At 41.3% G+C, this 12,487-nt stretch overlaps 1 protein-coding gene across 6 annotated transcripts in view; it reads left to right on the top strand.

Annotated features, from left to right (window-relative positions):
* The window catches only part of PALM2AKAP2 (PALM2 and AKAP2 fusion), a 355,342-nt gene that overhangs the window by 144,969 nt on the left and 197,886 nt on the right, over positions 1-12,487 (top strand). For 3 of the 6 annotated variants that reach the window (XM_082843080.1, XM_082843079.1, XM_082843081.1), the window contains one exon: positions 7,524-8,219. The exons of 2 other annotated variants lie outside the window; for them this stretch is intronic. In XM_082843080.1, coding sequence (XP_082699206.1) covers positions 7,524-8,219 — 696 coding nt within the window. Of the gene's footprint in view, positions 1-7,523; positions 9,953-12,487 lie in introns of those variants that run through there. One more of the 6 variants, XM_082843084.1, reaches the window with a different exon arrangement.

The following is a 12,487-nucleotide window of genomic DNA, read 5'->3' as shown; positions in this document are numbered from 1 at the left end:
AAAGAGGCCCTCAAAAACCACAGTCACCCACCATGAGACTGGGTCTCCCTCCAGGTGGCCCATCCTGTCTATAATTGGTTCTGACAATTGGGAAGTGCTTCCTCTGGTGGAACTCTCATTAGTCTGCTGCCTTCATCTTCTACCCATTGGTCCTTATCCTGCCCTCTGGAGCCCCTCAGAACAAACCTAAGTTCTGATTTCCCTGTAAGTAGTTGAAAATGGCAGTCAGGTCCTGTCTTTCCCAGGCCCTCACTTGCCATCTCCTTAACACCCACAGCCCCGGTTTCTTCAGCTGGTCCTGAGATGATAAGGTTGCTTTGACACCCTCTGCCATGCGTGTCCCCCTCTGAACGCTCCCCGCTTTTTCTCTGAAGTGCGAGGCTCAGAGCTGCCGAGCGTGTGCACTCTGGGCTGAGCCTGTCACCCCACAGAGCGGGGCTTGATGCCACAGACCGTGTGACTCACTTGGTTGCCATCATAGCCTTCCAGCTTCGGGCTCTGAGGTAAAGCCTCAGAGGTATGTGACATGCGCCACCACTGGGCCTCCTTTCCTTTGTCCAGTGGACTCATCACTCCAGAATCATTTCAGTGGCGACGAGCGGTCTGTTCCCCACAACTGCACACATACCGCTTCACCTTATCACGTGCAGAAGAACCCACAAAATCCTTTATTTCTAATCTCAAGAAGCAAAAGTAAGGATGAGCTATGCATCTGTCGGCCTTGGGAGATTTCATATGACTACTAAATTTCTTCTTGTTAAAGTGTCCCTCGGGAGTGTCAGGGGGCCTGGGGTCACTGAGGAGCCTCCGGAAGGTGGGGAGGGCTTGAGGTGAGGGGACTTGGCAGTCAGGTCCCCGGTGTTCTCTCCCATTTCAAGCACAGCAGCTCCCCGGCGCTTGTGTTTCCATATTGTATTTCTGCATTAGATTTCATTTGAATAAAGGGTTTAACAGTTCTGAAAGGAGAAAACTGTCTTCTCTGTTGTCCGGGTTTTTACAGCTTGCGATTGTGGCTCCGAAGGCACTAACTTTTCCTCTCAGTTAATTATCGTCTCAGATCTGAAAAGCACACTTGCATTATTTATCATCATTTCCCTGATAAAGACGTTGAACAGTTGGAACCAAAGTCAGAGGCCTGCAGCTCGCCGTTAGGGATCTCCTGGCCCTTGGGAATCCTCACGCGGCACCTATGGGGCATGGCCCTTCAACCAGTGACAAGTTCTGGCAATCGTCCTGATATTCAAGGCACGTGTTTCTGCCTTGACAGCTTAAGGACATAGGGACTTTCTGATGATCCAGATATGCTGTATCTCTGGCATTTGCCTAATCTGCCTAGAGACCTTGAAGAAAAAAGAAAATGAGATTCATGTGCCTAGCTTCTGCTCTTTGAAAATTAACTCTAGAATTCAGCCAGCCCTGATGTCAAGCTGTTTCTATGTAGTTTATGGAATTCCTTCCTTCTCATGTTTGAAAATCAGAACTTTGAGTCACTGCCTCCAGCGCCTTTCCTGGTATATAAAATCCTTGAGACAAATTCATTGATACGGGAACTGGGGCCCAGGGCCGAAAGCACTGACAGCATTTGTATCCCTGGGTGCTTTATCATTTTCCAATCTTCTCTACTCATCTGGGTTTCAATGACCTCTTAGCAGTTTCTTTCTGGCACTTTTCAGGCTGAACACTGCCCTTCTTGACCAAAAAGACTGAAGCAAAATCGATATGAGAATCGGCTTTGGCCTTTGTTGTCCTTCAGCATCATGCCCTTGCTGACTTATTTTTGTTGAAACCACAGTGTCTTGGGAAAACAGTTGATTCGAAGAAATGTTTGATTACTGGTTTTTGAAGTTAGAGATTGCCCTCTGGGATGAGAGGGAGGGTCCACTCTGAATGAATGTCCTCATTTTCATTGTTATTGACATCACAATGCCAATTTTATATCTCCAACCTCAAGAGAAGGAGTGAACATACATGTATATGTATAATCATATACTCAGAGGGGTAAGACTGTACATGTGTATGTTCATTCAATAAGCCAAGCATGTGTATTGTTTCTCTTCCACATTCCATGTGTAATGCCAGCTACTTGACGATCATTATATTGGGGTGATCTCACCACTGGGTGGTGGTCCTGGTCTGGCTGTCAGTCACCCTCGTCTAGTACTTGACATATCACTGACTCACAAGCCACACAGGCTGTTCATGGCACCATGGAATATCAAAGCTGGATACCATATATATATATATATATTTATACACACACACACACATATATGTGTATATATGTATATATATGTATTTGTATAACTGAATCACTTTGCTGTTCACCCGAAACTAACACAACATTGTAAATCAACTATACTTCAATTAAAAAAAAAAATACCCTTCATTGTACAAATGGGAAAAATGAGGCCCCAAATTGGGATGTGACTTGAATAGGAATTCAGAGTTACTATCTTTCTCCTTCCCCCGACACCTCCCATCTTACTGACTGATGACAGTGGGGCGTGTCTTTTTATACTTTACACGTGGACCCTCAGCCTTATTCTTCTGCCCACTGGTCACAGTGAGTCAAAGGAAGTGACTGTCCTTACAGAGCGCAGAGTCCTCTCTTGTGTGCACTTGTCTCGATCCTGAAATGGAATCATGCCAGTTGGTGCCCCCCTCTCCTTACTTGTGTCAGGTGCGATAATTAAATATATCATTTTATAAAGACGTACTTCCAAATTTCAGTCATCCCATCATTGCAATGTCCATTGGACTGTCTTCTTTCTTTTTTCTCTGTCTCCTGGTCCTTCCTCAAATACTTTTCTTTTTGTTCATGGGACTCTTTCAAAATCTCTTTCAAGGACTCCCCAGAAAGTTTCCTCCCCTGAGCAGTACCACCCTCCTCATTTTTTTTCAGTAAGATGAGCTTAGATAACAAGCCCTTAACGATCCTCATCACTGTGTACCTGTGGCATGGGGAGCCTTGAGGAAAGAGAAGGGCAGATTCCAGAGTGTTCTTTGTGGTTAGAGATGAGGGCATGATGTAAGGGAGAGGAGAGGTCTTTGGTATACGCTACTTGGCAGGAGTAAAAAGCAGCAGAGTTTTAAAAATTGTGTGCATGCCTCGTAAACAAAATGTTGAATTTAAAATGTAAGTCTTATTTTCCTGCTGGTTCATATCCACCCTCGTTCACATTTGGGATATTATTGGCTGAGAACTGGAGCAAAATAGAAATACTTATTCATAAACAACACATTTAAGATAAATGTTCACACTTCCTGTGTGGTTTTCTGAATGTCTAATAACATTCTCATATATGTATCCATAAAGTTTAAGTATTGTCTTAAGAGAGTAGAAGTTTAAAGTTATCAGCCCTAAAAATGGCAATTATGTGAGGGGGTGAAGGGGTTAACTAACCTTATTTTGGTAATCATTTTGCAGTATATATGTATATTGAATCATCACATTGTACATCTTAAACTTACATATGTTATATGTCAACAATATCTCAATAAATCTGGAAACAAACAAACAAACAAAAATATTGCCTTTGTGTGAACCAGAGCTTCTCGAAGTGTTTGCCTGGCTCCCCCTTACTAGAGAAGAGAGTGAAGGCAGACAAGGTATGTGAGACCAAACCTGAAGAAACCTGCTAAAAATATGTGGTTCCTTTGAAGCCCAACATCTTATCTGGGGAAAAAATACATATGGATGTTGTCTTTTATGGCATAACATATCTCGGTTTCTTTTATTATAAAAATGTCTTAAAGTGTTCTGCTCTCAGATTCTAGAAATACTGAAAGAACAGTGTATAACATATAAATATAACTATTAATCTGTAACCCTAATGAATCCATGTCACTTGTGGTTCAGTTCCAGAGCCATGTCACACTTAACAAAATACAGCTTAAAATCACAGACAAAAAAAAGAAAACCCACTAAAAAGAAACTCTGTTCTTTACCTATATTTCCTGAAGGATATTAAAAGGGATCCAATTCACATCTCCACCCAGAAGCACTTATGTTCCCTTTACTTCCATCCACATAAAATTCTCCAAAGCATCATTCACGGCCACAGAATGTTCCTTCCCTGTCTTTCTCCCACACAGCTTTCACTGTCTCTTCCATCCAGCTCCTTCTTTCTCAACTCTTTATTGTATGGATCTACTTAACCGTTCTAGCAAAGACCTTCTCGTCATCCCTCCTTTCAATCCAGTCTCTGATTCTAGGAACAGGCAAGGACCAGATGAGGTTGGGGATTATAATGGCAGAAAAGGGAAAATTGGACCAAAAATGACAGCCTTCTCATTGGTGGGCAGAGTGAGAGAGGGACATCCCTAAAGATTCCTATGTTCATAATTTGTATCCTATCAGATATGGACATAAAAATAGAAATATTTTATTCCATACTCTGTATTGATGGCAGCTCAATGTATCATTTGGTTCATATATTACTGGATGTTTGCGGTGTTGTATCTATAACTGACAATCATTATTACCTTTCTTATTTATAAATATGTCCCATGAGTGTGTTAATAGTGATAGGACATAAGATTTTAACCCCAAATTGTGCTTTTTAATATAAATGTAATATTTAAAGAACGGGCTTTTGGAGCCCATGCAAAATTTTAAATACCTATTCTATTTGTTTGCTAACACATTTTGTGGAAAATCAGGAAATAACAGAAACAGATATTTCTCTTGATATCACCGTCATTGTGTGATCTCATGTACCTCTATGACAAATATTGGTTGGCCTCCCATTGTGTCACTTAAGGAAACTCAACATCTTTGTGCTGAGAAAGTGAAACTTTCAAAACAGACACAATGAAAAATCGAGCATTGGATTTTCCTTCAAATCTTTTTAGTTAAGTGTTAACCGTGATCAGATTATATCTTATTACACAAGCAGATGGAATAATACTGTTGGCTATTTTTTTTAACCAGTACAAACATTAATCACTGTGTGTACCTTTTCATTGGTGTCAAATTATATAAAGTATTTGTGACTAGATTAAAACAACAAGTTAGACTTTTCAGTTAGTAGCAACTGTTTCACAGGTATGTATAGCAGGCACCTTTTCTACAAAAGGTTCTAAGGTAGGTGTTGGGAGGGAGGGGGAATCATAGAAAGATGTCAGGCAAAAAACTAGCCTTCAAGGATCCTAAGAATCTATGGAGCTAATAAAACATTCCCACAGATAATTATATTACTGCGTGGAAAGTGTTAAGTGCCTTCAGAGAGGTTTAGAAGAAGTGTTCAGCGAATCTTGAGAAGAGAGGGATGACTTAGAGATGGGACGATCAAAGAAAGCTCATGGAAGAGGGCGCTGTTGACCTGGGCATCGATGGATGAGTCATATTTGAATATAAAGAAACTCAAAAGAAGGACTTTTCAAGAGAAGGGAATCTTAAAAGCAGGAAATGTTAGGTGTGAGATGGTGTTTTTTGGTTGCTCTAGAGGGAAAGGAAGCAATGAAATATGTGATTGGAAAGATAGTTTGGATCTTTTTAACACAGTTGGGGAACTTGTAGTTCTTCAGAAAGAGGTAGGGACTCAACGGCCATGATGAGCAGAGGTGTGACATGGGACTCTAGGGTCTGCCAGTGGAGGAGGGACAAAAGGCAGTCTAGGCAGAGGGACAGCAGGCACAGGGATGAGTCATGGGGGGATGTCTTGGGAATAGTGAGAACTTTGTTATGGCCGGAGTGTATGTGGAATGAGAGGGGCCGCAAGACAAGACAAGAAAGGAAGATTGCAGATAAATGCCAAAGGTGATCACATGCCAAGCTAAGGAGTTTGGTGTTTACCCTCTGCAGACACAGGAGCCAAGGTTTGTAAGTAAGGTAGCTCTGTGGGCAGGGTGGAGCCTAGGCTAGCAGGGATCAGCTGACTTTTTCTGTAAAGGGCCAGATCATAAATATTTTAGACTTTGTGGACCACGTATGGTCTCTGTTGCATATCTTTTTTTTTCCTTTTCTCTTAAATTCTTTCTTTCCTTTTCTCTTTCTTAAGTTCTTTCCCTCCTTCCTTTTTTTTTAACTTTTTTTTTTTTTTTTTTTTTTAATGTCAAGACCATTCTTTGCTCCTCTGGCCATGCAAAACGGGGCCTCAGCTGTCTTTGGCCCACTGGCGATGAAAAGACAGAAGTAGCAGTTAAAAATGGAACACAGGTAATTGTGCCGAAGAGGGCCTGGTCTAAGGCAGTAGTGATAGAGATAGTGGTGAGGAGATGCATGGGGATGGATCTGAAATAGAATTAGTCTCAGCAGTTGTTTGACTCTGGGTAATTAGGAAGAAAAGGAAAAATCAGGTATGACTCTGAGGCTTCTCGCTTGAAAGACTAGGTAGTGGAGCTGGTGTTACTTCATACCAAGACTACGGGGGGGGGGGGGGTTTGAGAGAAGATGGGTTCAGTTTTGCAGCTGCAGAGTTTGATGTATCTGTGGGTCATTCAGGGAAAGGGTGTCTGGGGACAGTTGGTTCAGTGGGTCTGAGGCCCAGTTCCCTGCCATCCAGGCCATGTGCCTCACAGGGAGTCTCTGAGGTAATAGATTTGAAATTATGGAGTGTCATGTAAGTCTACAGGACAGGAAAGAGCTGGTTCTTAGGAAGCTCAGACCAGCAGCAGGATTTGAGATGAGTTGGAGAGGCCAAGATTGGACCTGGGAAGGTCCAACGTAGGAAGCTTCCATGTAGGAAGCTCTCGTGATATCTAGGGAAGAGGAAGTAGTGTCTCAGATTGAGTGGTGGCAGTAGAACAGAAAGAAGGCGGCAGGCGGGAAGGAAGTATGGGGCAGAATCTCGAGGACTTGGCAGTGCGTGCATGGGGGAAGAAAGAGGCTTTCTGTGAGTATAGTCCTCAAATTGCAGTGTCGTGGGTTGACGCCACCTCTAGTCTGTTCTTTTTCTAGTTCTTATCTTAGAAACCTAACAAAGTGACTGAAGCTTACAGAGCATATAATCTGACTCCTTTCATAGCTTTCAATTTTTATAAATATCCCCTTTTAGAGTACAGTAGAGGATGGCCGTGTACCACCTGCAAAACCCTTTGTGTAATCTTCATTACAGAAAAGGGAAATGTCTAAAGAGCAGTAGAACACTCTGTAAAAGAATTTTTAAAAGAGATTTAAGACTTTGGAACTAGGTTACATCTTAACCAAGGGCTTTAAAATTGTCTGTAAGCCTAAGGTATGCTCACGATCAAGGTAAACTTGCATGTTACATCCTCCCTGTAATGTGTCACACTGGATCTCAGCAGTCGCTCGTGGCCTTATTTTAGCTCATCTTCCTGGGAAGTGTGAGTGCCATTGAGATATGGTAACTCTGTACATGTGTCTTCCCAGTGCATTTAGCTGCTGTGTTAAAACACATATATAACCACCTCTGTCCACAATGCACTCACTCTAACACTCAAGATGCTTGGCAGTTAGACTAGAAAGGGCACAGCACCTTTTTTTTGTCTGTTTGGCAATTAACCATTCACTGGCTTTTTTTGTTGTAACATGCACTTCCTTTCTCTTGTTTTCATTCAAGCTGTGTACGCCATGGAAATTAATGTGGAGAAAGACAAACAAACAGGAGAGACCAAGATTCTCTCTACATCCACCATTGGCCCAGAGGGGGTCCATCAGAGAGGAGTCAAAGTCTTTGATGATGGTACCAAAGTAGTGTATGAGGTGCACTCAGGAGGCACCATAGTAGAAAACGGAGTGCACAAATTAAGCTCAAAGGATGTAGAAGAGCTTATTCAGAAGGCTGGACAATCAAGCTTAAGAGGAGGGTACGTGTCAGAAAGGACTGTGGTTGCAGATGGGAGCCTCAGCCACCCTAAGGAACATATGCTGTGCAAAGAAGCCAAGTTAGAAATGGTCCATAAGTCTAGGAAAGATCATACTTCTGGGAACCCAGGGCAGCAGGCTCCAGCCCCCAGCACTGAAGGGCCGGAGGCAAACTTGGATCAGCCCGTCACCATGATTTTCATGGGCTACCAAAATATCGAGGATGAAGAAGAGACGAAGAAGGTGCTAGGCTATGATGAAACCATCAAGGCTGAGTTGGTCCTCATTGATGAAGACGATGAGAAGTCATTGAGGGAGAAGACGGTGACAGATGTGTCCACTATTGATGGGAACGCAGCTGAGCTGGTGTCCGGGAGACCCGTCTCAGACACCACAGAGCCCTCATCCCCCGAAGGGAAGGAAGAAAGCCTGGCCACGGAGCCAGCCCCAGGTACCCAAAAGAAAAAGCGCTGTCAATGCTGTGTTGTCATGTGACCACTTCTTTCTTCCCTTTTCTTCTGGGCAGCCTTTGTGCTCTCCACCACTTACGTAGACCTCCCTGTACCACTAACTGCGATACTGTGAACTGGAAGCAAACACCTGCCTTGCCTTGCAGTTGGATTGCTTTGATCCCTCTTATTTTTTTCACTTTCGTTTTTTTTTCTCCAGTTTCCTCAGCTCAGAGACAACGTGCATGTGTGTGCTTCACTCTTTCCAAGAACTTGCTTTTCCTCTAAACCTTTCCTTGTGTCTTCAAGAGGGAATCGGTTCCTTACTGCTCGATTGGAATGGACTCTTCCTAGCAGCCAGTGATCTAGTAGCCTTAATTCACTTGACTGGAATTGAATCCATGGGCATCGGGGGTTTCATTTTGTCGTGTGTTCCTATCATGTAGTCACACATCACCACGTCACTGATTTCTCACTTGCCTCCCTCGCTGTGGATCCTTGCTTTTATATCTCATGTGGCAAAATGCTATGGGCTCTAGCCAGTTGCTAGTGTAGCCAAAAGTAGACCTTACTTAGTCTGTCCAGTCTAGGGTGATGCTTTCTGCTGCCTTATATAAGCTTCCAGGTTACAGTATTGTGCATCTCTGGCTTTCTGTTAAAACAAATGAAATTGATGTAAAAGAAAAGAACCCAGTGCTTGTCATAACTGAATTGTAGGGACTGATTCCATAACCTGCCCATCAGCAGCTGTCTCTCTTTCTATGACTTAACTGATGGACCCTTTATATAAGAAGCACCATTTTTAACTTTCTAAGGACATGAAACAAGCATTGTTTTGAGCATCAGCTGTGATCTCCAAAGTTAGGCGAACCCATGAGCCTTGCTTCTATTCTCTAAAAAAAAAGAGTGTAAATTTTTATATTGTTTTCTTTTTCACGGATTTTTCTGATCATGTTCATCTGTTTTCAACGAAGGGGTCATTTTGAGGAGTTTCTCTATAGTGACCATATTTCTAAAACAGTCCTTCTGACCTACAGTGGTTGCTGTGATGCTTCCGCTCCATTGTGGACGGTGCTGTTCCTGAATTAACTCTTCATCTCACCTGCCCCATTGATTCCAGAGCCTTCCATCTGGACTCTTTTCTTTGTGTCCCCATGAGAAAAAGAATATTTCGCGTATCATCACCATGTAGGTTTACCCACCCCACAGAATTAAACTTTAAAATGTAAAAAATGTTTAAAAAATGAAGAAAGCCCTATCTTCTCACCTTAAGTATTTTAATTCGTTCCATAAATACTGATTAAGTGAGTGGCACATAGCTGAGCTTCTTCAAGCATTGTTTCTTCAACTTCTGAAGATTCCAGAACATCAAAGGATGGTTTTTATCTAGAACACAATGAACAATTCTTAGCATTGCCCCAAAGCAAAGAGCCACAGGTATAATAAAACCAAAGGGAAGCAATATAGTAAAATAATAATAGAGTAATGAAATAAAGCTGTAACATTTGAATTGACTTTTTTTATTTTTTGCGGTACACGGGCTTCTCACTGTTGTGGCCTCTCCCGTTGCGGAGCACAGGCTCCGGACGCACAGGCTCAGCGGCCATGGCTCACGGGCCCAGCCGCTCCGCGGCATGTGGGATCTTCCCTACGGGGGCACGAACCCGTGTCCCTTACATCAGCAGGCGGACTCTCAACCACTGCGCCACCAGGGAAGCCCTGAATTGATTTTAAAACAGAGCTATCTTTTAAGTTTTTTGCCCAAATGTTCATAGCATTATTGCAGATAATTCACAAAATTATCTACGTTCCATAGAACCTACTTTCAAAAAACATATGGTAAGATGTACTACATCAAGTTTAACTTCTGTGGAAAGTAGATGAGGGAAAAGTAAGGCGACCTTAAGAGAATTTTATTACAGAACCAACTCAATTTGTCCTAAATAGCTATCTTAGTGCTAAATCTATTATTATTTTTAATTTTTTAGCTTGAACTTATATTTATTCCAATTAAAAGGGGGAAAACCAATATTTTTTAATTTTCAAAGTTAATCTTTCCCAAATAATTACATTTTTAACGAGCACAAAGTAAGTCGTTTTATCACCAATATATAAACCAAAAAAAGTTAAAGAAGGAAAAAAATAACGAGCTAAGTTCTACTTTCTAAGATGATTCCATCCATGGCTTGGTTTTGAACAGCTGAGGGAATTATCTCTAAATCTCAGGTTCAGCAAAGAAGCTTTTTTTGAATAAAACTGTTCTATTATCTAGAACTAATATCTGGTTTTGCTGCCTATAAACTTTCAGCTTCATGCTCCTCAGCAAATGGTCATTTTAGCATCATTTAAAGGTTAAAAAAAAAAAGAAGACGACATTCCAGAGAAACCTATTTACAGCGAAAAAGAAAGCAGCTTCAATGTTTTGGACAATCTCTGATTTTAATAATTTATTTAGAAAGAAACAATCTAAAAGTTTCCCATAGCTTATCCTATTTTTACTCATTTGGGGATGAAAAGACTATTCAGTTTGTTTTTAAAAGCACAGTTAGTGAGTGGAATGATAGAATTTAGCCTTGGGCGTACTTTTGATAAACAGAAGCAGAGTCTTTCAGGACAGATCATTCCCTGACTTACACTTCCATCAGTGAGTTAGTTTCTCATGAATAAAATGGTCTTTACCTCTCACTACAAAACCACACGTGAGATTTAAAAGACCAATGATAATATGCGCTCTCATTTATCAATAATTAGTATAGGGATTAGCAAATTTTGTGAGAGTTCTCTCTCTACTTTTACTGGTAAAGCTTATCATTTAAATGGTTTTTCAAGTAAGATGTGTTACGTTTATTAAAATGATGTGTGGCCACAGTAAACGAAGGTGTGTTTGAATGTGGCGTATGTATTTGTATAGCTTGCCTCATTTTCCTATTGCAGTGGGAGGTTCAGCTTCAGCCAGTGCTTTTACGGGCTGAGACCTATAATCCCATCTACAGAGAAAAGGAACTACCCTTCATAGTGAAAATACAAACAGAGTTGTGATTGTGAAGATTCTGCCTTCCCTGCTGGTACTGGCATTGTCTCTGTAAACACTTTATTATGTATGGTATCACGCCCTTCAGAAATACAGGGTATTGACTTACATCACCAGACTAATCAGAGAATCAGTAATACAGCTGCAAAACCATGATCATTTTTGAGCTCATGGTTAGTTGGACTTTCTTTTCAAATCATATACTCAGAACCCTTTAAATGGAAAGAGGAGAAAGAGGGAAAAGAGGGTCATTGCATTTGCTTAAAACAGGTTCTCAATGGCATGGAGTTAAAGATCCTTTAAGAGTTAAAATGATAAACCTTAGATATCCTGAAAAATCTTGATGACTTGTATACCCTTGACTTTTTTTTTCCTCTTCGATGTGCAGTAGGACAAAATTAAGGGGTTTTCTTTTTTTACCTTGTGCCTCGTTTATCCACAATTATATTATGTTCCTTATGTAAGCAAAATCATTTGCCTCTAAAAGTGATTTGACAGTGTCCAGCGACATCACTCAATATTGGCAGTAGAGAGGACGAGGGGCTAGGGAATTCTTTTCTGGGTAAACCCCAAACATGGTTTCCTAAAATTATTCAAAGGCTTTCAGAAAACTCAAATTCTAGAGTTCATTTGCTTTGACTCTTTCTGAAATGTTAATGACGCGTTATCTGCTTCAGATTCCCACCTAGTCCATTTTACTTTCTGGTGATAAATGTTTTTCCTACATGCAAGGAGGCTTTTTATTTTGGTTAGGGGCGAGTTTTTATAAAAGGGGGAAACCATCTCTATATAATTTCCTAGAGTTACGATATCGTCTCTGGAGCAAAATGTTGAGGCCAAGTCTGAAAACAGCTTATTTCTTTTCACTTCCTGCAGAACATCATTTCAAGGGACCACAGAACATCCTTGACAAACACCATTTATTTAATGCCAGTGAACCAGTGGGTAGCAAAAGAGGTGGCGGGAATATGGCGATAGAGGCAAAAACTGAACCACTAAACAAGTTCTTCCTTTTTAAGAAACTAACCCTGTCAATGTAAAACACAGATGAACATAGACAGAATATGCACGGAGGATTTCTTTTGTTCTTACTTAAAATCTAGAAGCTCAGCCATCTCTGTTTGTCACCAGACCCACTTGTGGAGTTTAACCCACCAAAGGGCCCATTCCTTGTGGGAATATTCTCATCTCCTGCAATGTTATTTTGTTTACAACAAAAACCATTCCAAGGCGGGAGCA

Source organism: Leucopleurus acutus (genome assembly GCF_964270905.1).
Source record: "Leucopleurus acutus genome assembly, chromosome: 7".
Lineage (NCBI taxonomy): Eukaryota > Metazoa > Chordata > Mammalia > Artiodactyla > Delphinidae > Leucopleurus > Leucopleurus acutus.
The sequence above is the reverse complement of the archived record's forward strand: the minus strand, read 5'-3'. Positions and strand labels throughout refer to the sequence as shown.